The following is a 27275-nucleotide window of genomic DNA, read 5'->3' on the forward strand; positions in this document are numbered from 1 at the left end:
CTCGATAAGTGTGAAACATTTATTTGCCTTCCATTGCAGAGCTCAGTTTCCTGCTTACCATTTTACAATGACATGATCTGTACTGTATAATGAGGGCGTGGATCCTTACGTGTGCGCATGGGTACATGTGCGCGCGTGTGTGTTTTGTCAGTACCTCAATACCACCTTTTGGAGCGAGGTAAAGGAACAGTACATCATATTCAGCCTGGTCCCAGACAGCCCACAAGGAGAGCCTCGCGCTATTAGGGATCCGACTGACTAGGGAAAACAGCATATGAAGCTCCAGAAAACATACTGTATGTGGGTGATTTCCTATATAAGGGACATTTGGAAAAATATCAACAGTATTCCTTTGTCTGTGTTGTCAGGTTCCCTTAGCGAGGAGGAGCTACAGTACTATTTATTTTGGTCTGCTGGTGATGCCGCATCAATCCTTTTATGTTTTCATTACCGTTAACATTTTAATGTTCCCCACCTTTCCCACAGATAGTTCCCCACCTGCTTCTCCCTCTTTGTCCCTATGCTTCAGCACACCTCTCTCTGAGTGGCGTGGCTGTGCATGTGCTCTGCTCAGCAGTGGAATGATCTGCTGTGCTGTGCTCTTCCCCACAGAACTGCACACAGTGTGAGAGAATGACACAAATCCTTTACCAGGGCCAAGCTCTCTAATTACGCCTGCTCTTCTGGGGAGAGAACAGACAATATTAACCATCTGTTACCATCCTACACTCTTAGAACCCAGCCTGTTTTCATCCATTTCACCATCTTTGTGCTCAAACATGTTCACTCATCCGTAATCCTGTTTTTATGGTATTATGTCTTGGTTGTTGTCAATTAAGTGGAAACCAACAGATATATCATTGTAACTGGGATATAGAGGAGAGGAGATGAAGTGCTTTATTTAAAATCAAATTCTATTGGTCGAATACACATTTGGCAGATGTTATTGTGGGTGTAGCGAAATGCTTGGGTTCCTAGCTCCATTAGTGCAGTAATATCTAACAATACACACAAATCTAAATAAATATATATATATATATCAGTGCCTTTGGAAAGTATTCAGACCCCTTGACTTTTTCCACATTTTGTAAGGTTACAGCCTTCTGTTTTTTTTTGCATTCATCTACACACAATACCCCATAATGACAAAGCAAAAACAGGTTTAGAAATGTTTGCTAATTTTTATTTTATTTTTATGATATCACTTACACAAGTATTCAGCCCGAGTCATAGTGGGTATGACGCTACAAGCTAGACACACCTGTATTTGTGGAGTTTCTCCCATTCGTCTCTGCAGATCCTCTCATGCTCTGTCAGGTTAGATGGGGAGTGTTGTGGCACAGCTATTTTCAGTTCTCTCCAGAGATGTTCGATCGGGTTCAAGTCCGGGTTCTGGCTGGGCCACTTAAGGACATTCAGAGACTTGTCCCGATGCCACTCTTGCATTGTCTTTGCTGTGTGCTTAGGGTCGTTGTCCTGTTGGAAGGTGAACCTTCGCCCCAGTCTGAGGTCCTGAGTGCTCTGGAGCAGGATTTCATCAAGGATTTCTCTGTACTTTGCTCCGTTCAACTTTAACTTGATCCTGACAAGTCTCCCAGTCCCTGCTCCCAGTCCCTGCTGCTGCCACCACCATGCTTCAACATAGGGATGGAGCCAGGTTTCCTCCATATGTGACGCTTGGCATTCAGGCCAAAGAGTTCAATCTTGGTTTCATCAGACCAGAGAATCTTGTTTCTCATGATCTGAGAGTCTTCAGGTGCCTTTTGGCAAACACCAATCGGGCTGTCATGTGCCTTTTACAGAGGAGTGGCTTCCGTCTGGCCACGGTACCATAAAGGCCTGATTGGTGGAGTGCTGCAGAGATGGTTGTCCTTCTGGAAGGTTCTTACATCTCCACAGAGAAACTCTAGAGCTCTGTCAGTGACCATCAGGTTCTTGGTCACCTCCCTGACCAAGGCCCTTCTCCCCCGACTGCTCGGTTTGGCCAGGCCGCAAGCTCTAGGAAGTGTTTTGTTGGTTCCAAACTTCCATTTAAGAATGATTGAGGCCACTATGTTCTTGGGGACCTTCAATGCTGCAGACATTTTTTGGTACCCTTCCCCAGATCTGTGCCTCGACACAATCCTGTCTCGGAGCTCTACGGACAATTCCTTCGACCTCATGGCTTGGTTTTTGCTCTGACATGCACTGTCAACTGTGGGACCTTATATAGACAGGTGTGTGCCTTTCCAAATCATGTCCAATAACTTGGATTTCACACAGGTGGAATCAAGTTGTAGAAACATCTCAAGGGTGATCAATTGAAACAGAATGCCCCTTAGCTCAATATCAAGTCTAATAACAAAGGATCTGAAATACATGCCAAGAGTGTGCAAAGCTGTCATCAAGGCGAAGGGTGGCTACTTTGAAGCATCTGAAATGTAAAATATATTTTGATTTGTTCAACACCGATCTCAACGTCAACAGTGAAGAGGCGACTCCGGGATGCTGGGAAAAAGCCATATCTCAGACGGGCCAATAAAAATAAAAGATAGGCAAAAGAACACAGACACTGAAGAGAGGAACTCTGCCTAGACGACCACCATCCCGGAGTTGCCTCTTCACTATTGACGTTGAAACGGGTGTTTTGCGGGTACTATTTAATGAATCTGCCAGTTGAGGATTTGTGAGGCATCTGTTTCTCAAACTAGACACTCTAATGTACTTGTGCTCTTACTCAGTTGTGCACCGGGGCCTCCCACTCCTCTTTCTATTCTGGTTAGAAACAGTTTGCGCTGTTCTGTGAAGGGAGTAGTACACAGCGTTGTACGAGATCTTCAGTTTCTTGGAAATTTCTCACATGGAATAGCCATCATTTCTCAGAACAATAATAGGCTGATGAGTTTCAGAGGAAAGTTCCTTGTTTCTGGCCATTTTGAGCCTGTAATAAACCCACAAATGCTGATGCTCCAGCTACTCAACTAGTCTAAAGAATACTAGTTTTATTGCTTCTTTAAGCAGAACAGTTTTCAGCTGTGCTAACATAATTTCAAAAGTATTTTCTAATGATCAATTATCCTTTTAAAATTATCAACTTGGACTAGCGAACACAACATGCCATTGGAACACAGGAGTGATGGTTGCTGATAATGGGCCTGTGTACACCTATGTAGATATTCCATTAAAAGCCAGCAGTTTCCAGCTTACAATAGTCATTTACAGCTCCAAGTCAATCACACTTAGGAAGCAACACTGATTGACAATACATTTCACATGCTGTTGTGCAAATGGAATAGACAACAGGTGGAAATTATAGGCAATTAGCAAGACACCCCCAATAAAGGAGTGGTTCTGCAGGTGGTGACCACAGACCACTTCTCAGTTCCTATGCTTCCTGGATGATGTTTTGGTCACTTTTGAATGCTGGCGGTGCTTTCACTCTAGTGGTAGCATGAGACGGAGTCTACAACCCACACAAGTGGCTCAGGTAATGCAGCTCATCCAGGATGGCACATCAATGCGAGCTGTGGCAGGAAGGTTTGCAGTGTCTGTCCAGCGTAGTGTCCAGAGCATGGAGGCGCTACCAGGAGACAGGCCAGTACATCAGGAGACGTGGAGGAGGCCGTAGGAGGACAACAACCCAGCAGCAGGACCGCTACCTCCGCCTTTGTGCGAGGAGGAGCAGGAGGAGCACTGCCAGAGCCCTGCAAAATAACCTCCAGCAGGCCACAAATGTGCATGTGTCTGCTCAAACGGTCAGAAACAGACTCCATGAGGGTGGTATGAGGGCCCTACGTCCACAGGTGGGGGGTTGTGCTTACAGCCCAACACCGTGCAGGACGTTTGGCATTTGCCAGAGATCACCAAGATTTGCAAATTCACCACTGGCGACCTGTGCTCTTCACAGATGAAAGCAGGTTCACACTGAGCACCTGTGACAGACGTGACAGTTTGGAGACGCCGTGGAGAACGTTCTGCTGCCTGCAACATCCTCCAGCATGACCGGTTTGGCAGTGGGTCAGTCATGGTGTGGGGTGGCATTTCTTTGGGGGGCCGCACAGCCCTCCATGTGTTCGCCAGAGGTAGCCTGACTGCCATTAGGTACCAAGATGAGATCCTCAGACCCCTTGTGAGACCATATGCTGGTTCATTTGGCCCTGGGTTCCTGCTAATGCAAGACAATGCTAGACCTCATGTGGCTGGAGTGTGTCAGCAGTTCCTGCAAGAGGAAGGCATTAATGCTATGGACTGGCCCGCCCGTTCCCCAGACCTGAATCCAATTGAGCACATCTGGGACATCATGTCTCGCTCCATCCACCAACGCCACGTTGCACCACAGACTGTCCAGGAGTTGGTGGATGCTTTAGTCCAGGTCTGGGAGGAGATCCCTCAGGAGACCATCCACTACCTCATCAGGAGCATGCCCAGGCGTTGTAGGGAGGTCATACAGGCACGTGGAGGCCACACACACTACTGAGCCTAATTTTGACTTGTTTTAAGGACATTACATCTAAGTTGGATCAGCCTGTAGTGTGGTTTTCCACTTTAATTTTGAGTGTGACTCCAAATCCAGACCTCCATGGGTTGATAAATTTGATTTCCATTGATAATTTGTGTGTGATTTTGTTGTCAGCACATTCAACTATGTAAAGAAAAAAGTATTTAATAAGAATATTTCATTTATTCAGATCTAGGATGTGTTATTTTAGTGTTCCCTTTATTTTTTTGAGCAGTATATATATATGTGTGTGTGTGTGTGTGTTTTTCTCTTTTATAATATAATGGTCACAATGCTCCGCTTGGTAAGAGTTTAGCCTAGCTGCTGGAACCACTATGTTTCCTGGAAAGTATTTAGGAGCTTATAAACTCAGGAAAATATAAACATCCTCAAGTTCTCAGCAAACTTAACTTGTAAATATTGGAATGAACATAACAAGATTCAACAACTGAGACAAACTGAACAAGTTCCACAGACATGTGACTCACTGAAATGGAATAGTGTGTCCCTGAACAAAGGGGGGGGGGGGTCAAAATCAAAAGTGACAGTCAGCATCTGGTGTGGCCACCAGCTGCATTAAGTAGTGCAGTGCATCTCCTCATGGACTGCACCAGATATGCCAGTTCTTGCTATGAGATGTTACCCCACTCTTCCATCAAGGCATCTGCAAGTTCCCAGACATTTCTTGGGGGAATGGCCCTAGCCCTCACCCTCCGATCCAACACGTCCCAGACATGATCTGGGCTCTTCGCTGGCCATGGCAGAACACTGACATTCCGGTCTTGCAGGAAATCACGCACTGAACGAGCAGTATGGCTGGTGGCATTGTCATGCTGGAGGGTCATGTCAGGATGAGCCTGCAGGAAGGGTACCACATGAGGGAGGAGGATGTCTTCCCTGTAACTCACAGCGTTGAGATTGCCTGCAATGACAATAAGCTCAGTCCGATGATGCTGTGACGCACCGCCCCAGACCATGACGGACCCTCCACCTCCAAATCGGTCCCGCTCCAGAGTACAGGCCTCGGTGTAACGCTCATTCCTTCGACGATAAACGCGAATACGACCATCACCCCTGATGAGACAAAACCGTGACTCATCAGTGAAGAGCACTTTTTGCCAGTCCTGTCTGGTCCAGCGATGGTGGGTTTGTGCCCATAGGTGACGTTGTTGCCCATGATGTCTGGTGAGGACCTGCCTTACTACAACAGGCCTACAAGCCCTCAGTCCAGCCTCTCGCAGCCTATTGTGGACAGTCTGAGCACTGATGGAGGGATTGTGCATTCCTGGTGAAAGTCAGGCAGTTGTTGTTGCCATCCTATACCTGTCCCGCAGTTATGATGTTCCGATATACCAATCCTGTGCAGGTGTTGTTACACGTGGTCTGCCACTGCGAGGACGATCAGCTGTCCGTCCTGTCTCCCTGTAGCGCTGTCTTAGGCGTCTCATGGTACGGACATTGCAATTTAATGTCCTGGCCACATCTGCAGTCCTCATGCCTCCTTGCAGCATGCCTAAGGCACGTTCACGCAGATGAGCAGGGACCCCGGGCATCTTTCTTTTGGTGTTTTTCGTAACTGTGACCTTAATTGCCTACCGTCTGTAAGCTGTTAGCTGTTAAGCTGTTAACGACCGTTCCACAGGTGCATGTTCATTAATTATTATGGTTCATTGAACAAGCATGGGAAACAGTGTTTAAACACTTTACAATCAAGATCTGTGAAGTTATTTGGATTTTTACAAATTATCTTTGAAAGACAGGATCCTGAAAATGGGTGTTTCTTTTTTTGCTGAGTTTATATTAGGGTGGATACGTGCGTCTTGTTTGGTAAGATGCTTCACCAGGTGGGAGGAAGTTCAAAAGTTTTTGTTTTATTTTTTCTCTTATGTCAGGTTCAGTCTCCCATTTACATTTAAAAGGCTTCACTCATTTCCTCTTTTTCCAAAGGATGACTCAACCTCATTTAATAGGGTAGTCTGCTGGGAGTATACTTATTTATTCTAGTTTGAACTGTAAAGGTTTGAACCAGCCAGTCAAACATAGTAGAGTACTTCATCTTCAACATCTGAGGACACATATTGCTTTTTTACAAGAGACCCACCTGAGGGTTTTACATCACTTTAGATTGCGAAAAGGCTGGGTAGACAAACTTTCACTCCACTTTTCAAAATAAATCGAGGGGGAGCTGCAATTCTGATACACAAATCAGTGCCCTTTGTTTCTTCCAATGTTATTTCAGATGCCAATGGCAGATATATTTAATACACCATTGATCCTGTACCAAATTACACACCAAAGTTTCTGTACCAAATTGGGATGACAAAAAAAATATGCCTTTGTCTTCACTTCCAGACCTCACACTTATTAATCTTGGGAGGCTGGCTTAATCCTACTTTGGATCATTCCTCCAACAACAATTTTCCATTACAGATCCCTGACTTTTTTTCAATTCAACTAGTAGGGAATATTCATTTTTCCCCCTTGTCCATCACACTTATACCCACATTGACTACTTCTTCTTGGACAACAGACTTCTTTCCTCTGTACGCTCATACAATTCCATTGTCATATCTGATCACGCCCCTCTGACTTTAGAGCTATTAATTGGTGGGGGGACTGAGCCTTGTGTACCTTGGCATTTTAATACGATTGCTGTCTGAAAGTTTTGTCAACTTTCTGACTACTCAGATTTATGTTTTTATAGCTACTAATGACACCCCCGACATTTTACATCTGTTCTGTGGGAAACTTAAGGCCTACATTAGAGGTCAAATAATTTCATACACTAGATTTGAAAGAAAAAATAAGAAAAAGAGACTCTCTTAGACAGTACTTACGTTACCTCACCATCCCCAAATGTGTACAGACAACCTGAATTCAATACCTTGTCAACAGGTCAAATTGAGGAACTGCTGCTTAAGTTGTGACATACTCATTGTGAGTATGCTGAAAAGGCAAGTAAGTTGCTTTCTCATCAACTTCGCCAATCTTCCTCTGCTCAACAAATGTCTCAAATTCAAACACCTACAGGTGCAACAATGGATCCCGAGCTAATAAATAACCCGTTTAAGGACTTCTATGCCTCTTTATACACTTCAGAACAGTCTGCTGACCCCTCTGCTCTTGATACATTTTTTTAATAGTCTAACTGTCCCAACAATTGATTCAGTCTTCAAGCTTCAATTAGAGGAACCTATCACCATGGAAGAGATTTCAGAGACGACACGTGCAATGTAAGGTGGTAAATGTCTTGGGCCAGATGGGTACCCAATAGACTTTTATTGTTATGCAGGTGAATGAGGACCCAAAAGCGACTTGGCGAAAACAGAGTTTTTAATCCAGTAAGATACTTAACAAAACAAAAGGCATAATACTACTCGTAAAGACGAGAACAGACTGGAGACTTGATCAAGAACTGCAGGTTGCCTCGGGAAGGCACTTGAACCTAGCAGACTCAGACACCTGCTCACCACGCAGCATCTGAGGGAAACACGACACGACAGGGCAAAACATAGACACAGCACGGTGAATATAGACAAGGATCCGACAGGGCAGGAACGGAAAACAAGGAGAGAAATAGGGACTCTAATCAGGGAAAAGGATCGGGAACAGGTGTGGGAAGACTAAATGATTGATTAGGGGAATAGGAACAGCTGGGAGCAGGAACGGAACGATAGAGAGAAGAGAGAGCGAGAGAGTGAGAGAGGGAGGGGGAGAGAGAGGGATAGAAAGAGGGAAAGAACCTAATAATACCAGCAGAGGGAAACGAATAGAAGGGGAAGCACAGGGACAAGACATGATAATCAATGACAAAACATGACAGTACCCCCCCACTCACCGAGCGCCTCCTGGCGCACTCGAGGAGGAACCCTGGCGGCAACGGAGGAAATCATCAATAAGCGAACGGTCCAGCACGTCCCGAGACGGAACCCAACTCCTCTCCTCAGGACCGTAACCCTCCCAATCCACTAAGTATTGGTGACCCCGTCCCCGAGAACGCATGTCCATGATCTTACGTACCTTGTAAATAGGTGCGCTCTCGACAAGGACGGGAGGGGGGGAGGGAAGACGAACGGGGGTGCGAAGAAAAGGCTTGACACAGGAGACATGGAAGACAGGATGGACGCGACGAAGATGTCGCGGAAGAAGCAGTCGCACAGCGACAGGATTGACGACCTGGGAGACACGGAACGGACCAATGAACCGCGGAGTCAACTTACGAGAAGCTGTCGTAAGAGGAAGGTTGCGAGTGGAAAGCCACACTCTCTGGCCGCAACAATACCTTGGACTCTTAATCCTGCGTTTATTGGCGGCTCTCACAGTCTGTGCCCTGTAACGGCAAAGTGCAGACCTCACCCTCCTCCAGGTGCGCTCACAACGTTGGACAAACGCTTGAGCGGAGGGAACGCTGGACTCGGCAAGCTGGGATGAGAACAGAGGAGGCTGGTAACCCAGACTACTCTGAAACGGAGATAACCCGGTAGCAGACGAAGGAAGCGAGTTGTGAGCGTATTCTGCCCAGGGGAGCTGTTCTGCCCAAGACGCAGGGTTTCTGAAAGAAAGGCTGCGTAGTATGCGACCAATCGTCTGATTGGCCCTCTCTGCTTGACCGTTAGACTGGGGATGAAACCCGGAAGAGAGACTGACGGACGCACCAATCAAACGACAGAACTCCCTCCAAAACTGTGACGTGAATTGCGGACCTCTGTCTGAAACGGTGTCTAACGGGAGGCCATGAATTCTGAACACATTCTCGATGATGATTTGTGCCGTCTCCTTAGCGGAAGGAAGTTTAGCGAGGGGAATGAAATGTGCCGCCTTAGAGAACCTATCGACAACCGTAAGAATCACAGTCTTCCCCGCAGACAAAGGCAGACCGGTAATGAAGTCTAGGGCGATGTGAGACCATGGTCGAGAAGGAATGGGGAGCGGTCTGAGACGACCGGCAGGAGGAGAGTTACCCGACTTAGTCTGCGCGCAGTCCGAACAAGCAGCCACGAAACGGCGCGTGTCACGCTCCTGAGTCGGCCACCAAAAGCGCTGGCGAATAGACGCAAGAGTGCCTCGAACACCGGGATGACCAGCTAACTTGGCAGAGTGAGCCCACTGAAGAACAGCCAGACGAGTGGAAACAGGAACGAAAAGGAGGTTACTAGGACAAGCGCGCGGCGACGCAGTGTGCGTGAGTGCTTGCTTAACCTGTCTTTCAATTCCCCAGACTGTTAACCCGACAACACGCCCATAAGGAAGAATCCCCTCGGGATCAGTAGAAGCCACAGAAGAACTAAACAGACGGGATAAGGCATCAGGCTTGGTGTTTTTGCTACCCGGACGGTAAGAAATCACAAACTCGAAACGAGCAAAAAACAACGCCCAACGAGCTTGACGGGCATTAAGTCGTTTGGCAGAACGGATGTACTCAAGGTTCTTATGGTCTGTCCAAACGACAAAAGGAACGGTCGCCCCCTCCAACCACTGTCGCCATTCGCCTAGGGCTAAGCGGATGGCGAGCAGTTCACGGTTACCCACATCATAGTTGCGCTCAGATGGCGACAGGCGATGAGAAAAATAAGCGCAAGGATGAACCTTATCGTCAGACTGGAAGCGCTGGGAAAGAATGGCTCCCACGCCTACCTCTGAAGCGTCAACCTCGACAATGAATTGTCTAGTGACGTCAGGAGTAACGAGGATAGGAGCGGACGTAAAACGTTCTTTTAGAAGATCAAAAGCTCCCTGGGCGGAACCGGACCACTTAAAACACGTCTTGACAGAAGTAAGAGCTGTGAGAGGGGCAGCAACTTGACCGAAATTACGAATGAAACGCCGATAGAAATTAGCGAAACCTAAAAAGCGCTGCAACTCGACACGTGACCTTGGAACGGGCCAATCACTGACAGCTTGGACCTTAGCGGAATCCATCTGAATGCCTTCAGCGGAAATAACGGAACCGAGAAAAGTAACGGAGGAGACATGAAAAGAGCACTTCTCAGCCTTTACGTAGAGACAATTCTCTAAAAGGCGCTGTAGAACACGTCGAACGTGCTGAACATGAATCTCGAGTGACGGTGAAAAAATCAGGATATCGTCAAGATAGACAAAAACAAAGATGTTCAGCATGTCTCTCAGAACATCATTAACTAATGCCTGAAAAACAGCTGGCGCATTGGCGAGACCAAACGGCAGAACCCGGTACTCAAAATGCCCTAACGGAGTGTTAAACGCCGTCTTCCACTCGTCCCCCTCTCTGATGCGCACGAGATGGTAAGCGTTACGAAGGTCCAACTTAGTAAAGCACCTGGCTCCCTGCAGAATCTCGAAGGCTGATGACATAAGGGGAAGCGGATAACATTCTTAACCGTTATGTCATTCAGCCCTCGATAATCCACGCAGGGGCGCAGAGTACCGTCCTTCTTCTTAACAAAAAGAACCCCGCCCCGGCCGGAGAGGAAGAAGGCACTATGGTACCGGCGTCAAGAGACACAGATAAATAATCCTCGAGAGCCTTACGTTCGGGAGCCGACAGAGAGTATAGTCTACCCCGAGGAGGAGTGGTCCCCGGAAGGAGATCAATACTACAATCATACGACCGGTGAGGAGGAAGGGAGTTGGCTCGGGACCGACTGAAGACCGTGCGCAGATCATGATATTCCTCCGGCACTCCTGTCAAATCGCCAGGTTCCTCCTGAGAAGTGGGGACAGAAGAAATGGGAGGGATGGCAGACATTAAACACTTCACATGACAAGATACGTTCCAGGATAGGATAGAATTACAAGACCAATTAATAGAAGGATTATGACATACTAGCCAGGGATGACCCAAAACAACAGGTGTAAAAGGTGAACGAAAAATCAAAAAAGAAATAGTCTCACTGTGGTTACCAGATACTGTGAGAGTTAAAGGTAGTGTCTCAAATCTGATACTGGGAAGATGACTACCATCTAAGGCAAACATGGGCGTAGGCTTGTCTAACTGTCTGAAAGGAATGTTATGTTTCCGAACCCATGCTTCGTCCATGAAACAACCCTCAGCCCCAGAGTCAATCAAGGCACTGCATGTAGCACCCGAACCGGTCCAGCGTAGATGGACCGACATAGTAGTACAGGATCTAGATGAAGAGACCTGAGTAGTAGCGCTCACCAGTAGCCCTCCGCTTACTGATGAGCTCTGGCCTTTTACTGGACATGAATTGACAAAATGTCCATCAAATCCGCAATAGAGGCACAGGCGGTTGGTGATCCTCCGTTCCCTCTCCTTGGTCGAGATGCGAATACCTCCCAGCTGCATGGGCTCAGTCTCTGAGCCAGAGGAGGGAGATGGTTGCGATGCGGAGCAGGGAAACACCGTTGACGCGAGCTCTCTTCCACGAGCTTGGTGACGAAGATCTACCCGTCGTTCTATGCGGATGGCGAGAGCAATCAAAGAGTCCACACTGGAAGGAACCTCCCGAGAGAGAATCTCATCTTTGACCACTGTGTGGAGTCCCTCCAGAAAACGAGCGAGCAGCGCCGGCTCGTTCCAGTCACTAGAGGCAGCAAGAGTACGAAACTCTATAGAGTAATCCGTTATGGATCGATCACCTTGGCATAGGGAAACCAGGGCCCTAGAAGCCTCCCCACCAAAAACTGAACGGTCAAAAACCCGAATCATCTCCTCTTTAAAGTTCTGGTAATTGTTAGAACAATCAGCCCTTGCCTCCCAGATAGCTGTGCCCCACTCTCGGGCCCGGCCAGTAAGGAGTGAAATGACGTAAGCAACCCGAGCTCTCTCGCTAGAGTATGTGTTGGGTTCGAGAGAGAACACAATATCACACTGGGTGAGAAAGGAGCGGCACTCCGTGGGCTGCCCGGAGTAGCAAGGTGGGTTATTAACCCTAGGTTCCGGAGGCTCGGCAGGCCAGGAAGTAACAGGTGGCACGAGACGAAGACTCTGGAACTGTCCAGAGAGGTTGGAAACCTGAGCGGCCAGGTTCTCCACGGCATGGCGAGCAGCAGACAATTCCTGCTCGTGTCTGCCGAGCATGGCTCCTTGGATCTTGACGGCAGTGTTACGAGCCTCTGTAGTCGCTGGGTCCATTCCTTGGTCGGATCCTTCTGTTATGCAGGTGAATGAGGACCCAAAAGCGACTTGGCGAAAACAGAGTTTTTAATCCAGTAAGATACTTAACAAAACAAAAGGCATAATACTACTCGTAAAGACGAGAACAGACTGGAGACTTGATCAAGAACTGCAGGTTGCCTCGGGAAGGCACTTGAACCTAGCAGACTCAGACACCTGCTCACCACGCAGCATCTGAGGGAAACACGACACGAAAGGGCAAAACATAGACACAGCACGGTGAATATAGACAAGGATCCGACAGGGCAGGAACGGAAAACAAGGAGAGAAATAGGGACTCTAATCAGGGAAAAGGATCGGGAACAGGTGTGGGAAGACTAAATGATTGATTAGGGGAATAGGAACAGCTGGGAGCAGGAACGGAACGATAGAGAGAAGAGAGAGCGAGAGAGTGAGAGAGGGATAGAAAGAGGGAAAGAACCTAATAAGACCAGCAGAGGGAAACGAATAGAAGGGGAAGCACAGGGACAAGACATGATAATCAATGACAAAACATGACATTTATAAGAAGTTACTATACACTTGCATCTGTCAGAACGAATAACACCCACTCAGACTGTTTCCCTCTCTCCAGAGGCAGTAGACAGGGGTGTCCAATGTCTCCCTTTCTTTTTGCCATCACCATTGAGCCCCTCGCAATTGCATTTAGATCCAACCCACATAAAACAGGAGTGTTCAGAGGCGACATCAAACAAAGGGTCTCACTTTATGCTGATGACTTGCTTAGTCAAAACAATCAGACAAAAAAATCCAAATTGTATCCGTAAAGTTCATAGAAACATGTCAAACAATGTTTATATTCAATCCTCGGGTTGTTTTTTTAGCCTAAATGATCTATAATATTTAAACCGGACAATAACGTTGTCAATATAAAAGGTAAACAAGAAATTCACATGCGCCTGAAAAAGCTCTGCGACATGTTAGGGTCCACTCGTTCAGACTGGTCTTACTCCCTCATTTATAAGAATACAAGCCTGAAACGATTTCTAAAGACTATTGACATCTAGTGGAAGGCATAGGAACTGCAAATGGAGTCCTAAGTCAATGGATACTGTAATGGCATTGAGTAGAAAACTACAAAACCAACAACAAAAAACTACTTCCTGAATGGATTTTTCTCAGGTTTTTGCCTGCTAAATAATATAATAATAATATATAATAATAATATAATAATAATATATGCCATTTAGCAGACGCTTTTATCCAAAGCGACTTACAGTCATGTGTGCATACATTCTACGTATGGGTGGTGCCGGGGATCGAACCCACTACCCTGGCATTACAAGCGCCATGCTCTACCAACTGAGCTACAGAAGGACCAGTTATGTTATGTTATTATGTTATACTCACAGACACTATTTTTACAGTTTTGGAGTGTTTAGAGTGTTTTCCATCCAAATCTACCAGTTATATGTATATCATATCTTCTGGGCCCGTGTAGCAGGCCGTTGAATTTGGGCATGCTTTTCAACCAAAATTCCGAATGCTGCCCCCTACCCTAGAGAGGTTAATGCATTTGGCCTAGTTGCTGGTTACAAGTTAATTCTGAATAAGAGCGAGCTTTTACTTTTAAATGCGGCAGCTTGTAACTACCCATTACACACATTGCCTTTCAGAGTAGTTCTCAACAAATATACATACTTGGGGGTACATGTCACGAACAAATCTGATCATCTTTAAGGCTAATTTTACTCTGGTGGAGAAAGATTTTGAACCATGGTCACTACTCCCCCTATCATTAGCTGGTCTACCTCTTTCAATGCATACCTATTTTTATTCCAGAATATTTTTTCTGCAAACTAGATGGGATAATCTCACACTTCAACTGTAATAATAAAAATCCAAGGCTCCGCTGGGTGTTCCTGCAAAGGCCTAACTAAACTCTTAGGGGGCATGGCCCTACCTAATTTCCAGTTCTATTATTGGGCTGCCAACGTCCATGTAATTCAGTACCTGATCTGTGCAGATACCCCACATATCATTCCAGCATGGTTGAAGATATAATCTTCCTCATGTATGACATCCTCACTGGCTGCATTGGCACATTCCCCTATTCATTCTACTACTTCAAGTTATACCAAAAACATTTTAGTAAAAAACACTTTCAAGATCTGGAACCAGTTTAGACGTCACTTTGGTTTGCAAACCTATTCATTAAGGGCCCCTCTACTCAGAAATCACGTTTTCCATCCAACGCTAGTAGATGGAGCCTTCTCCATGTGGTTCAGCCTTGGCATCAAATCATTCAATGATTTGTATATTGACGGCACGTTTGCATAGTTCCAACAAATCTCAGCTAAATTCCACCTTCTGAATAATAATTTCTTTAGATATCTATAAGTGAGCACCTTTGTTCGTGACATGACCACTCAATTCCCCACTCTTTCTGTGGGCCCTCCCACTGATGCATTTTTCACACCATCTCCAACAGTAAAAGGCATTATTTCTTATAGTTATGATGAAATTTACTCTCTTCACAATCCTTAATTCGCAGCTATTAAAACTTTATGGGAACAAGATCTAGGTGATGAGTTTGCTGATGACACATGGGGAGATATTCTGTACCGTGTCCACTCCTCTTCTATTTGTGCCAAACAGGGTTTGATCCAATGCAAAATGTTACACCGCACTCACTGGACTAAATGCAGGCTTTCTAAGATCTATCCTGATGTCCACCCTGTTTGCGACAGGTGTTGGCTAGCTGCTGCTTCATTAATACATGTTTTGGTCCTGCTCTGGTCCTAGCTTTTTGTGAGTTGGTTGGCAGGAAGGTTGATTTTACTCATATGGACTATGCCCTCTCCTCCCTCTCATTTTGTGTGGATTAAAGATATCTTACACTTTAGTAAATTGGAGAAGATAAAATTTACCCTACAGGATTCTTCTGACAAATTCTACTGAATGTGGCAAACGTTCTTTACCTATGTAGAGACACTGCAATTTCCCTCTACTCTACAGTAAACTGCCTACCTAAGAGTTATTTAATTGATCTACCTTTGTGAGTGTTTAATATTAGCCTGTATTATTATTATTATTATTCTATCTCTGCAGAGGACGGACCCTCAGCTCCTGGCCCAGTTCTACTATGCTGATGAGGAGCTTAACCAAGTGGCCACAGAACTGGACAGCCTGGATGGCAGGAAAGACCCTCAAAGGTGTACTCTACTGGTCAACCAGTTCAGATCCTGTCAGGTAAGAATCGAAAGGAACTGACACTGGTTGATTTGAATACCCTCGGATTAGGGCCACAATTCTATAGCAAGTCTTTTATAGTTTAGTTTCGCTATGTTTCTAATTTCTTTGACTTCAAACTCCATCAATTAATACAAATCCATCAGACATTTTATGAGGTAATTCTATAACCCCTTTTTGACAGCGAGAACTTAAATAATCCACCATGCCAAGCAAAGTGAGTGATAGTTCAAGTATTGAAGTTTCCAGCAGATTCTGTTAAAGCGACATGCTTTTGAGTTAAGAGGATCATTATTTTTACTCCTAAGTGGAGTTTGAACTGCAAAATGGCTGATATTGGATGGCTAATATGGTAGCGGTTATATGATTGGATGGGCCCTTAAATCAAGCCAGCTCACAGTGACAAGGTGAGATAAGGAGTCACTCGGGGTGGAAGCAGTTGATTCTCATGTCACATTTTGTTGTTGTTTTGATAGCCTTTATCAGGTTGTGAGTAGGTTGTGTTGCTGTTATCTAGGTCAGGACTGAAGCCTTGGATGAGTGACTTCTTTGGAAGGCTTTTATCTAGAGATAGGCTATCATGACACCTAGTTTGATGTTTTCAGGCAGTATGGGGTCAGAGTGAATGGTTGAATGTCAGGTTGTTGTTGTATGACTTGATATGTTAATGTTATGTAGATCCACTATAGGATATTAACCTGCTTGACAGGAGCTTAAGCTTATCTGGCTCACAAAGTACTGTATTTGTCTCTGTCTGAGACCTGTCACATGACCGATGGTAGGCCATTGTGTCGTTTTGGAGTCAGGGGACTTTGACATTTATATACCATTCATCCTCCATATATGTGAGAGTTAGGTGATGCGTGTGGGGTCGGGACTGTGTGAGTTGAAGGCTGCCATGCTGCTGCCTGCTGGTGTGATGTTCAGGGGGCAGACTGAGAGATCGTTAGCAGGCCTACCACCATAAATGAGCCTAGTGCACCCAGGGCCCTGGGGGGGGGAAGCTCCTAATAAGGTCACTGCTTGAACCCCAACTGCTTTTCCTCTCTCCTATTTTTCATCTCTCTCCATCGCTCCCACCCACCCACCTCCTCGCTCCCTTTCTCCATTCCATGCTCTCATTGTCCCTCCTATCTTTTTCCTTTGCTCGCTTCATTGTCACCTTAAAGATGCACTATGCAGAAATCGCTAGCAATCGCTCGCAATAGTTTGCCTAATTTCACTTAGAACAGATATACCGCTTCTTAGACTTAGTTTCAATGAGTGACAGATCTATAACACACACTTCTATTTGGTCGGGGTCACCCAAATAGCTTCCTATTGCAGCTTTAAATTGACCACGCCCTGCTGTGGTCTGTATGTTAGTTTTGCATTGTGATGTGCTTCGTAAACTGAAAGAAAGGCTTTTAGCTGACTGACTGCAGGACATGTTCAGCAACTGAGAATTATAATTCCTGGTTTGGCTCTTTCCATATCTCCCCTAAAGGAAAATAACAATGCTTCAGGGAGCTGAGCTGCCTCTTGTTCTCTCAGTCAGTGTTTTGTTTACACACTCAGTTATGGGAAACATGACTTTCACTTTTAATATATTTGGAATACTATTAAATCCCATGGTTACAAAATTATTTTGGTGTAGGCTATCTTGTGAAGACAAAACACAATGTTACCAGCAAGCTTTCATAATACCCTGTATACCTGAGACGTCCAGAATGGAAGGCAAATGGTCTGAGCAAAGCCAAACCTAGAGGGTAGGAGTGTAGAGAGTGCAAGCTCTCTATTCTGCAGCTACTCTAGGTATCATCCCAATGTCATGTTCTGTGATGAGGGCTGATAGTGGTCAAGATTAGCCCTTGCTGTAGTGTACCACACATGGCCAAGACATACATAGTACTGCAATAAAGGAGTCGGTGGTTAAGCTTTTTAATCTTTCTCCTTGAGGGCAGCAGAGACTCACTGATGTTCCTGACCAGATTACAGTGAGAGAGAGAGAGAGAGAGAGAGAGAGAGAGAGAGAGAGAGAGAGAGAGAGAGAGAGAGAGAGAGAGAGAGAGAGAGAGAGAGAGAGAGAGAGAGTCTGTCTAGGCGTGAATGGCTCATTGTAACTCATTGTTATAACTGTTGTACATGCCAGCGCTACACAAGCTGTTGATTAGCTCTCGCTGTGTGTGCCAGTGTGTGTGCACCGCTGCAATTATGGGATTTAGTTTAGTGTTTTTTATTGAGGGGGAATTAAGATGTGACTGAGGGCTATAATGGGCCATTCTGGGCAAGGGCCTGTAATTGTTTTCAGCCTGTTTCCTGTTTAAAGGGATTCTCCGGCACAGTTGGATACCTTTTTAGCCAGTAGTTTTGAAAGTAGCGCTCATGAGTCAAAAGTGGTCCCTGAAAATGGCATACTATGTCACGTACAATATGTGCACCACGTCTCTCTTTCTCGCTCTGCTGTGGGTGCATCTTGTGCATATTGCTAGCTGTCAATCATATGGCGAGGGGCTGAAGCTAATTGGTTAAACTGAATTGCTAGGTCGCTGGCCCACGTGTGGGAAAATGGCGCAGCACAGATTTCAGAAAAACAGTTGCTTTCAAACTAGGAATTTCGTAGCAAATTGAGGTAAGAGTAATTTTGCTCATAGATTATGCATATGAACTACACATTGACACATCCAGCCCAAAGTGGGAAGTTAAAAAAATAATTACTAGTCGCCAAAGGTCCGGAACATGTCTTCGAGACACTACATGTAGGGGGTGATATTTAGTTAGTGGATTTACAGGGGTAGTTTGTAACATTATTAGAAAATGTGTGTTTTTTTGCTCTGTTTCCAGTCATTCACTCAACAGAAACATATATATTGACTGCCCTTTTTCATTCAGTATGTTTATTCACAAATGTATTCAATTTCTTTTCCTGTCACTCTCCATGTGTCTGCAGGACAACGTGTTGAACATTATCAACCAGATCATGGATGAATGTATCCCTGATGACCGAGCCAACAGAGACTTCTGTGTCAAGTTCCCAGAGGAGATTCGCCATGACAACCTGGCAGGACAGCTGTGGTTTGGGGCTGAGGTACTGTACTGTATGCCCTCCAGTATCATCTCACATCACAATAACTATAGGCACTCTTAAAGAAGTCATGCCCGTTTACTGTCTTTTTCCTATCTGTCTTTTTCCTATCACTATGTAAAGGTGTATCGTTATATAGCCTAACTCATTATTCCTTGTGTTAATCAGTTGCACATAGACAACGAGTCTTAATGAGACTAACCTGGATAAATAAGTTTAGGTTACGACCGTAACCCCGGTTCTCTGATAGTATGAGTCTGTTCTGACTAGATCATGAAGACCCACCAGAAATGGGAGGAACAACTTTAATGCGAGGGACACTGTAAGGAGGTCCAGGCAGTTTATGTCCGGTGTTTCCAGAGGTGCAGTGCTACCATGCAGTCTATGGAGATCTGTACATGTGATGTTTGTGACATATTGGGCTCAGACCTAGAGAAGAGACCCAGCGTTGAAACCCTCTCATATTCTTAATGGGGTGACTACTCAAGCCGATGCCATCAAACCTAGCAGCCTCAGGCATGTTTTGAAAGAGACTAGGTTCCCTCTGAGAAACAGTTTTAGGCAAAATTGGAATGTACTTATACGTTTCACTGAAAGGCGAGCTTTGAATGATACCGAATCTAGGATTAAACCTAGGAAAGAGATTGCCAATTGTTCCAATTGTAGCTGACTGTGTTCTAAGACCTCTTGTCTCAATTGCTTGCACAACAGACAATTATCTATCTACAGTTGAAGTCGGAAGTTTACATACACTTAGATTGGAGTCATTAAAACTCGTTTTTCAACCACTACACAAATTTCTTGTTAACAAACTATAGTTTTGGCAAGTCTGTTAGGACATCTACTTTGTGCATGACACAAGTAATTTTTCCAACAATTGTTTACGCACAGGTTATTTCACTTATAATTCACTGTATCACAATTCCAGTGGGTCAGAAGTTTACATACACTAAGTTGACTGTGCCTTTAAACAGCTTGGGAAATTCCAGATTGTCATGGCTTTAGAAGCTTCTGATAGACTCAGGAAGGAGACGTGTTTTGTCTCTTAGAGATGAACGAAAAGTGCAAATCAATCCCAGAACAACAGCAAATGTGTCACTTTCTGACCTTAGTTCCTTGGGGTGGGCAGTCTAGGTTCTTTTTTCTATGATTTGGGATTTCTGTGTTTGGCCTGGTATGGTTCTCAATCAGAGGCAGCTGTCAATCGTTTTCCCTGATTGAGAACCATACTTTGGTAGCCTGTTTTCACCCTTGAGCTGTGGGTGATCGTTTTCTGTTGAGTATTGGTATCAGCACCAGACAGAACTGTTTCGGTTTTGTTCGTTCACTTTATTGTTTTTGTTCAGTGTTCATTTACTTTATTAAAAAGATGGACACTTACATGCTGCGCATTGGTCCTCACCTTCTTCCACCAACAACGGTCGTGACAGAATCACCCACCAACCAAGGACCAAGCAGCGTGGTATCGGGCAGCAGCGAGATCTGGACTATGTGACAACTTGGGACGAAATAGAAAGGTGGTCGGTCGACCCAGGGAGAGTGCCGGAGCCCGCACCTTTGGGGGGTGGGGGGGTACTGTCACGTTCTGACCTTAGTTCCTTTGTTTTGTCTTTGTTTTAGTATGGTCAGGGCGTGAGTTGGAGTGGGCAGTCTATGTTCTTTTTTCTATGATTTGGGATTTCTGTGTTTGGCATGGTATGGTTCTCAATCAGAGGCAGCTGTCAATCGTTGTCCCTGATTTAGAACCATACTTAGGAAGCCTTTTTTCACCCTTGAGTTGTGGGTGATTTTTTTTCTGTTGAGTGTTGGTATCTGCACCAGACAGAACCGTGTTCTCTTTATTGTTTTTGTTCAGTGTTCATTTACTTTATTAAAAAGATGGACACTTACCATGCTGTGCATTGGTCCTCACCTTCTTCCACCAACAACGGCCGTGACAAAATGACCCTGTGAAGATGCTTGAGGAAACGGGAGCAAAAGTATCTATATCCACAGTAAAACAAGTTCTATATCGACATAACCTGAAAGGCCGCTCAGCAAGGAAGAAGCCACTGCTCCAAAACTGCCATATAAAAGCCTGACTACGGTTTGCAACTGCACATGGGGACGAAGATTGTACTTTTTGGAGAAGTGTCCTCTGGTCTGATGAAACAAAAATAGAACTGTTTGGCCATAATGACCATCGTTATGTTTGGAGGGAAGCACTCTGGTGGCAGCATCGTGTTGTGGGGGTGCTTTGCTGCAGGAGGGACTGGTGCACTTCACATAATAGATGGCGGGAAAATTATGTGGATATATTGAAGCAACATCTCAAGACATCAGTCAGGAAGTTAAACTTGGTCGCCAATGGGTCTTCCAAATGAACAATGACCCCAATCATACTTCCAAAATTGACTTAAGGACAAGGTCACTTTTGAATGCTGGCGGTGCTTTCACTCTAGTGGTAGCATGAGACGGAGTCTACAACCCACACAAGTGGCTCAGGTAGTGCAGCTCATCCAGGATGGGACATCAATGCGAGCTGTGGCAAGAAGGTTTGCTGTGTCTGTCAGCGTAGTGTCCAGAGCATGGAGGCGCTACCAGGAGTCAGGCCAGTACATCAGGAGACATGGAGGAGGGCGTAGGAGTGCAACAACCCAGCAGCAGGAGGACCGCTACATCCGCCTTTGTGCGAGGAGGAGCAGGAGGAGCACTGCCAGAGCCCTGCAAAATGACCTCCAGCAGGCCACAAATGTGCATGTGTCTGCTCAAACAGTCAGAAACAGACTCCATGAGGGTGGTATGAGGGCCTGACGTCCACAGGTGGGGGTTGTGCTTACAGCCCAACACGTGCAGGACGTTTGGCATTTGCCAGAGAACACCAAGAACTGACAAATTCGCCACTGGCGCCCTGTGCTCTTCACAGATGAAAGCAGGTTCACACTGAGCACATGACAGACGTGACAGAGTCTGGAGACGCTGCGGAGAACGTTCTGCTGCCTGCAACATCCTCCAGCATGACCGGTTTGGCGGTGGGTCAGTCATGGTGTGGGGTGTCATTTCTTTGGGGGGCCGCACAGCCCTCCATGTGCCCGCAAGAGGTAGCCTGACTGCCATTAGGTACCGAGATGAGATCCTCAGACCCCTTGTGAGACCATATGCTGGTGCGGTTGGCCCTGGGTTCCTGCTAATGCAAGACAATGCTAGACCTCATGTGGCTGGAGTGTGTCAGCAGTTCCTGCAAGAGGAAGGCATTGATGCTATGGACTGGCCCGCCCGTTCCCCAGACCTGAATCCACTTGATCACATCTGGGACATCATGTCTCGCTCCATCCACCAACGCCACGTTGCACCACAGACTGTCCAGGAGTTGGCGGATGCTTTAGTCCAGGTCTGGGAGGAGATCCCCCAGGAGACCATCCGCCACCTCATCAGGAGCATGCCCAGGCATTGTAGGGAGGTCATACAGGCACATGGAGGCCACACACACTACTGAGCCTCATTTTGACTTGTTTTAAGGACATTACATCAAAGTTGGATCAGCCTGTAGTGTGGTTTTCCACTTTAATTTTGAGTGTGACTCCAAATCCAGACCTCCATGGGTTGATAAATTTGATTTCCATTGATCATTTTTGTGTGATTTTGTTGTCAGCACATTCAACTATGTAAAGAAAAAAGTATTTAATAAGAATATTTCATTCATTCAGATCTAGGATGTGTTATTTTAGTGTTCCCTTAATTTTTTTGAGCAGTGTATTTTAATGAAATATCACTGGACACAGAAAACAAAAGGAACAAGAGAAATAAATGAAAACCGACAGTCCTGTGTGGAACAAACACTGACACAGAAAAATAATCACCCACAAAACACAGGTGGGAAAGGCTACCTAAGTATGATTCTCAATCAGAGACAACGAACGACACCTGCCTCTGATTGAGAACCATACCAGGCCAAACACATAAACACAACATAGAAAAAATAACAGACCTACCCACCCCAACTCACGCCCTGACCAAACTAAAACAAAGACATAACAAAGGAACTAAGGTCAGAACGTGACACTAAAACAGGGAATTTTTACTTGGATTAAATGTATTTGGCTAAGGTGTATGTAAACTTCCGACTTCAACTGTACATCATCAGCCAAATGCCCCTCTCTCTGAGTGGGGCTATGGCTGCCTCGGCACACTTCGTAAAGACACAAGGTGACAGTGAGAGTCCGAAAGGGAGTCCCAGAAAAGTGAATCTGAGAAATTTCTTGTGAGGAGGGTATATTGAGATGTGAAAGTAAGCGTCCTTCAAGTCGACGAATACGAACCAATCGCCTGGTCGCACAGAACGTAGCAGAGCAGTGTGTGTCAACATTCTGAACATGTACTTTCTCATGTGCCTGTTCAGAACACGTAGATCTAGGATCGGGCGTATGCCGCCCCCCTTTTTTGGAACCTGGAAATATCTTGAGTAAAAACCGCAGTGGCTTTGCTCGGGAGGAACAATTGTTATTGCCCTTTTCCCTATTAGCGATGTGATTTCCTCCCGGAGTACACACGCTGATTCCTGAGTGTATATGATTCCATTGAATTGAGGCGGGGTGACAGCGAATTCTAGTCTGTATTCCCTGTCTATCGTGCCCTGTACCCAGTTTGACACTGCTCATGCCAACCAGTTCTCTCTCCGTTCCAAGAGAGGGCTGACCGGGCTTCCCCCCACGTTCAGCCAATCATGGCTGGTGTAGTGTAATAAAGGCTTCAGACGAATACGCTGGAGAAGTATCCCATAAGTGAAATAGAGAAACGAATACTTGAAAGAGAACTGTTAAATAACACAAGTCATTCTCTCTCCATCTCTGTGTGTAGTGTCTGGCTGCAGGCTCCATCATCATGAACAGGGAGATCGAGAGTATGGCCATGAGGCCTCTAGCCAAGGACCTGACCCATAGTCTGGAGGAAGTCCGAAACATCACGAGAGACCAGGCCCTCAGAGACCTCAACTTCTACACCGACCGCATGAGGGACGCGCTACGCCACTTCGACAGCCTCTTTGCTGAGTTTGAGCTCAGGTAGCTATAGGACATCAACATCTTTAGCTTTTGGACATCATCAACAACAACATATTTGACTGTATTTACGTATTTTGTTTTGCACAATTCCCTATATCTCCTCTTCTGTCAGCTATGTGTCAGCCATGGTGCCTGTGAAGTCTCCCAAAGAATACTATGTTCAGCAGGAGGTGATTGTGCTCTTCTGTGAGACTGTGGATAGGTGAGTCGTATGCAGGGGCAACAGAGGAATAGAGACGAGTGATGTCACAGGAGATGCAGGGTTTAGTACATTTTTTAAGTGGTTGGCCAATATTATTTCACATCCTCTCGTCTCTGTTGTTTTTGTCTCAGGGCGCTCAAGCTGGGCTATCTCAGCCAAGACATGATCGATGACTATGAACCCGCTCTGATGTTTACAATCCCCAGACTAGCCATTGTGTGGTAAGTGTTTTCTCCTCTGTCTCAATCTTCCTCTTCTTTCTAGAAGTCTCTGATACTAATAACATGTTATAATCCCCCTGTCTCTCCCTCAGTGGTCTGGTGGTGTACGGTGAAGGTCCACTCAACCTGGATAGGAAACCAGAGGACATGTCTGAGCTCCTCCGGCCTTTTCGCACTTTACTGAAGAAGATCAGGTACCGTTAAGAGGATACACATATAGATTGTCCTCTGTATTTAATCATAGAAAATAGCTCTGTCATTCACAACAATCTTTTGAACATCAGTCTCAAGAACCTGGGCAAACAATCTAAAGGTCATGGGCCACTACCATCCTCATTGAGTGATCATTTTAGGCTGGTAAGTATGTTGTTACGGTTGTGTTATTCCCATAGGGACCTGCTGCAGACCCTGTCAGAGGAGGAGTTGTTGACGCTGGAGCGGAGCCTTTGTATCTCTCAGGACGGGGAGTTCCCCTTGGTCCCTGAGTGCCCACCCACACCCACCCCAACCCCTACCATAGCCCCAGACCTCCCTTCATCCAGCAGCCCCACCAGCGACACTGGTGAGGAGGGGAGCGAGGAGGAGAGAGTGCAGCAACAGGAGGTGCTGTCTCTGTGCATCTCCCACATCCAGGAGGAGGAGGACAGGGAGTGGGAGGAGGTGAAGCGGGCGAGGGAGCAGGGTTCTCTGTGTGAGGAGGTGGAGGAGGCAGACCTGGCCTGCTCCATGCAATATGATGAGGAAGAGATCGAACAGCTCAACATGATGGTGTACCGTGTGGGGGATGAGATGTCCACGCTGCTGTCCCCTCCCAGCCAGGGCCAGTCCCCGGCCCACCGCCCCAACAGAGGGGGCTCCAGCGGGGGTTCCAGCACCGAGGCCTCCCCCCTCCGGTTCCTGGTGGGCCGGGGACGGACAGGTCTCTACCATGAGGAGGAGGACAGAGTTTTCTTCATGGAGGACCTGGACGCAGGAGGGGACATTGTGACCAGCAGCCGTTTGACCTCGCCTTCCAAAGCCCCTCAGCCCTCCTTGCCTCAGCCCCACAGACCTGGCCTCCTGACAGACTCAACCAGGAATGGCTGGTCCACTGATGCTCAGTCAGATCCGTCCCAGCAGCCCCAAAACATGCCCCCACAGTGCCCAAACACCAAGCGACCAGGCCCCACCCCCGGCCTGGAGCCCTTGCCCTACACTAACAGCTGGGAGGTGGGCCTGGAGGGGGGTGAGACTGCTGAAGTCATTGCACACCGTATGGGAGGGATGAAGCTCTCGGCCACGGTCATCTTCAATCCCGGCTCCCCCAGCCTGACTGAGCTGGCTGTGGACAAGCTGCTCCTGCCCCGCCCCCCCCTCTCCTCAGCTACAGAGCCCTGCGGCCCCCTGGTGGCCACCCACTGCCTGCTCAACTCCTGTGTCTGCTGTGGCAGCTGTGAAGACGGCCATGATGACACCCTCACCATGGACAACACAGGGCTGGGGATGGACCTGGGGTTGGACAAACACTGCAAGCCCCATCCACCACACAGCTCTGTCATCCAGTCCTCTGCCTGTCGCCTGGCCTCCTCAGGACACAACTTACATAGGAAGGGGGACTCTCCCCCACAGCTGACGCCCCCCTCCTCCCGCTGCTCCTTAGAGCCTCCTCCAGGGGAGGAGGAAGGGGACCAGCGCTGTGACAAGTGCCTGGTGGTGGTGGCCCCGGGATCTCAGCAGGGCCTGGGCCAGGACAGCAGCCCCAATGGAGTAAGGGGAGCCCCAGAGCCCTGTGTCCACCAGTGGAGGACAGTGAGGAGGCCTCAGGCCAGCGGGGGAAGGGACAGGACGGGAACCAGACAGACAGACGGGGAGTCCAAGGAAGAGAACAAGAAGAACACTAGGTATGATCATATGTACTATAGGTGTGTGTTTGGGTGATGTATTATCAGCGCTCCCCTTCAAAGCAGGTAGGCCTCAACAACAGTCATTTACATATCTGTGGAAAGCAAACTTCCTCCATGTCTCTCTGGCTAATTGAACCAGGATCTTGTCATCCACTTGTTGTTTTATGTTCTAGTTGCTATTTGCACTTGGCTTTATGCTACTTTTGTGCCTATCATAATGTTCACAGATCCCGTTTTATGTTGCCCATATGTTATCGGTTTATTATTTTATTTAATGATTTATTCCCAGTTCTTTCCAGGACTCTCCTCTCAGCTCAGTCTCCAGTAGTGACTGTGAGAGTGTGTCTGTCACCACATGTAGTCTGTCCAGCAGTGCTTACACAGCCAGGTAACCGCTGGCCGTGTGTGTGTTTCTGTTTCGTACATCCCCATGTTACAGCTTATGTTAGTACTATAACCCTTGTCCATCTCTATTTCACTCACTTTGAGATTGAAATCAACCAAAACCCCTATAGTACGATGCATATTCAAGTGCAGTACACAAAATGCTGGTGAACAGTGTTTCTGTGTTTATAACAATGACAATATGACAGTACCTCCTCTCTCCCTCCATCCTCCCTCTCCCTTCACTGGATCTCTCTCTCCCGTTCTCACTCTCTCTCTTGCACGTGCGCTCCCCCTCTCTCCTCCAGCCCTGTCAGCAGTCTTACCACGAGCTCAGGGACGTCAGAGGATCTGGACCACCATGAGATCCAGCTGGCCCTGCAGGCTGCTAAGATGGCCGCCAGGAACAAGATCCGCTCGCGCTTCCACAGCAGCAGTGACCTCATCCACCGCCTCTTCGTCTGCATATCGGGTATGACACACTCCCTCTCTCTCTGAGGGTATGACTATCTGTCCAAGGATATTACTCTCCAAGGGTATAGCTGTGGTTTGATGGGGTAAATCAGTCTATGTTTGTCATGTTTTTCTTTCTTTTTACTCTGAAAGACAATGAAATCATGCTTTTGTTGCAACTAATTGTTCAGGCTCTGATCTTGTCCCATCTTGATGACTGGACGGTAATGTGGTCAGGTGCAGC

General features: G+C 46.6%; 1 protein-coding gene across 3 annotated transcripts in view; it reads left to right on the forward strand.

Moving 5' to 3' along the window:
• zfyve28 (zinc finger, FYVE domain containing 28) overlaps window positions 1–27275 on the forward strand; it is a 57962-nt gene that overhangs the window by 26501 nt on the left and 4186 nt on the right. For 2 of the 3 annotated variants that reach the window (XM_046366940.1, XM_046366941.1), the window contains exons 2-10: window positions 15645–15785; window positions 18715–18852; window positions 23686–23888; window positions 24001–24090; window positions 24222–24311; window positions 24404–24505; window positions 24704–26191; window positions 26484–26582; window positions 26887–27050. In XM_046366940.1, coding sequence (XP_046222896.1) covers window positions 15645–15785; window positions 18715–18852; window positions 23686–23888; window positions 24001–24090; window positions 24222–24311; window positions 24404–24505; window positions 24704–26191; window positions 26484–26582; window positions 26887–27050 — 2515 coding nt within the window. The remainder of the gene's footprint in view (window positions 1–15644; window positions 15786–18714; window positions 18853–23685; window positions 23889–24000; window positions 24091–24221; window positions 24312–24403; window positions 24506–24703; window positions 26192–26483; window positions 26583–26886; window positions 27051–27275) is intronic. The other variant, XM_046366942.1, reaches the window with a different exon arrangement.

This window comes from Oncorhynchus gorbuscha, linkage group LG10 (assembly GCF_021184085.1).
Source record: "Oncorhynchus gorbuscha isolate QuinsamMale2020 ecotype Even-year linkage group LG10, OgorEven_v1.0, whole genome shotgun sequence".
Taxonomy (NCBI): Eukaryota; Metazoa; Chordata; class Actinopteri; order Salmoniformes; family Salmonidae; genus Oncorhynchus; species Oncorhynchus gorbuscha.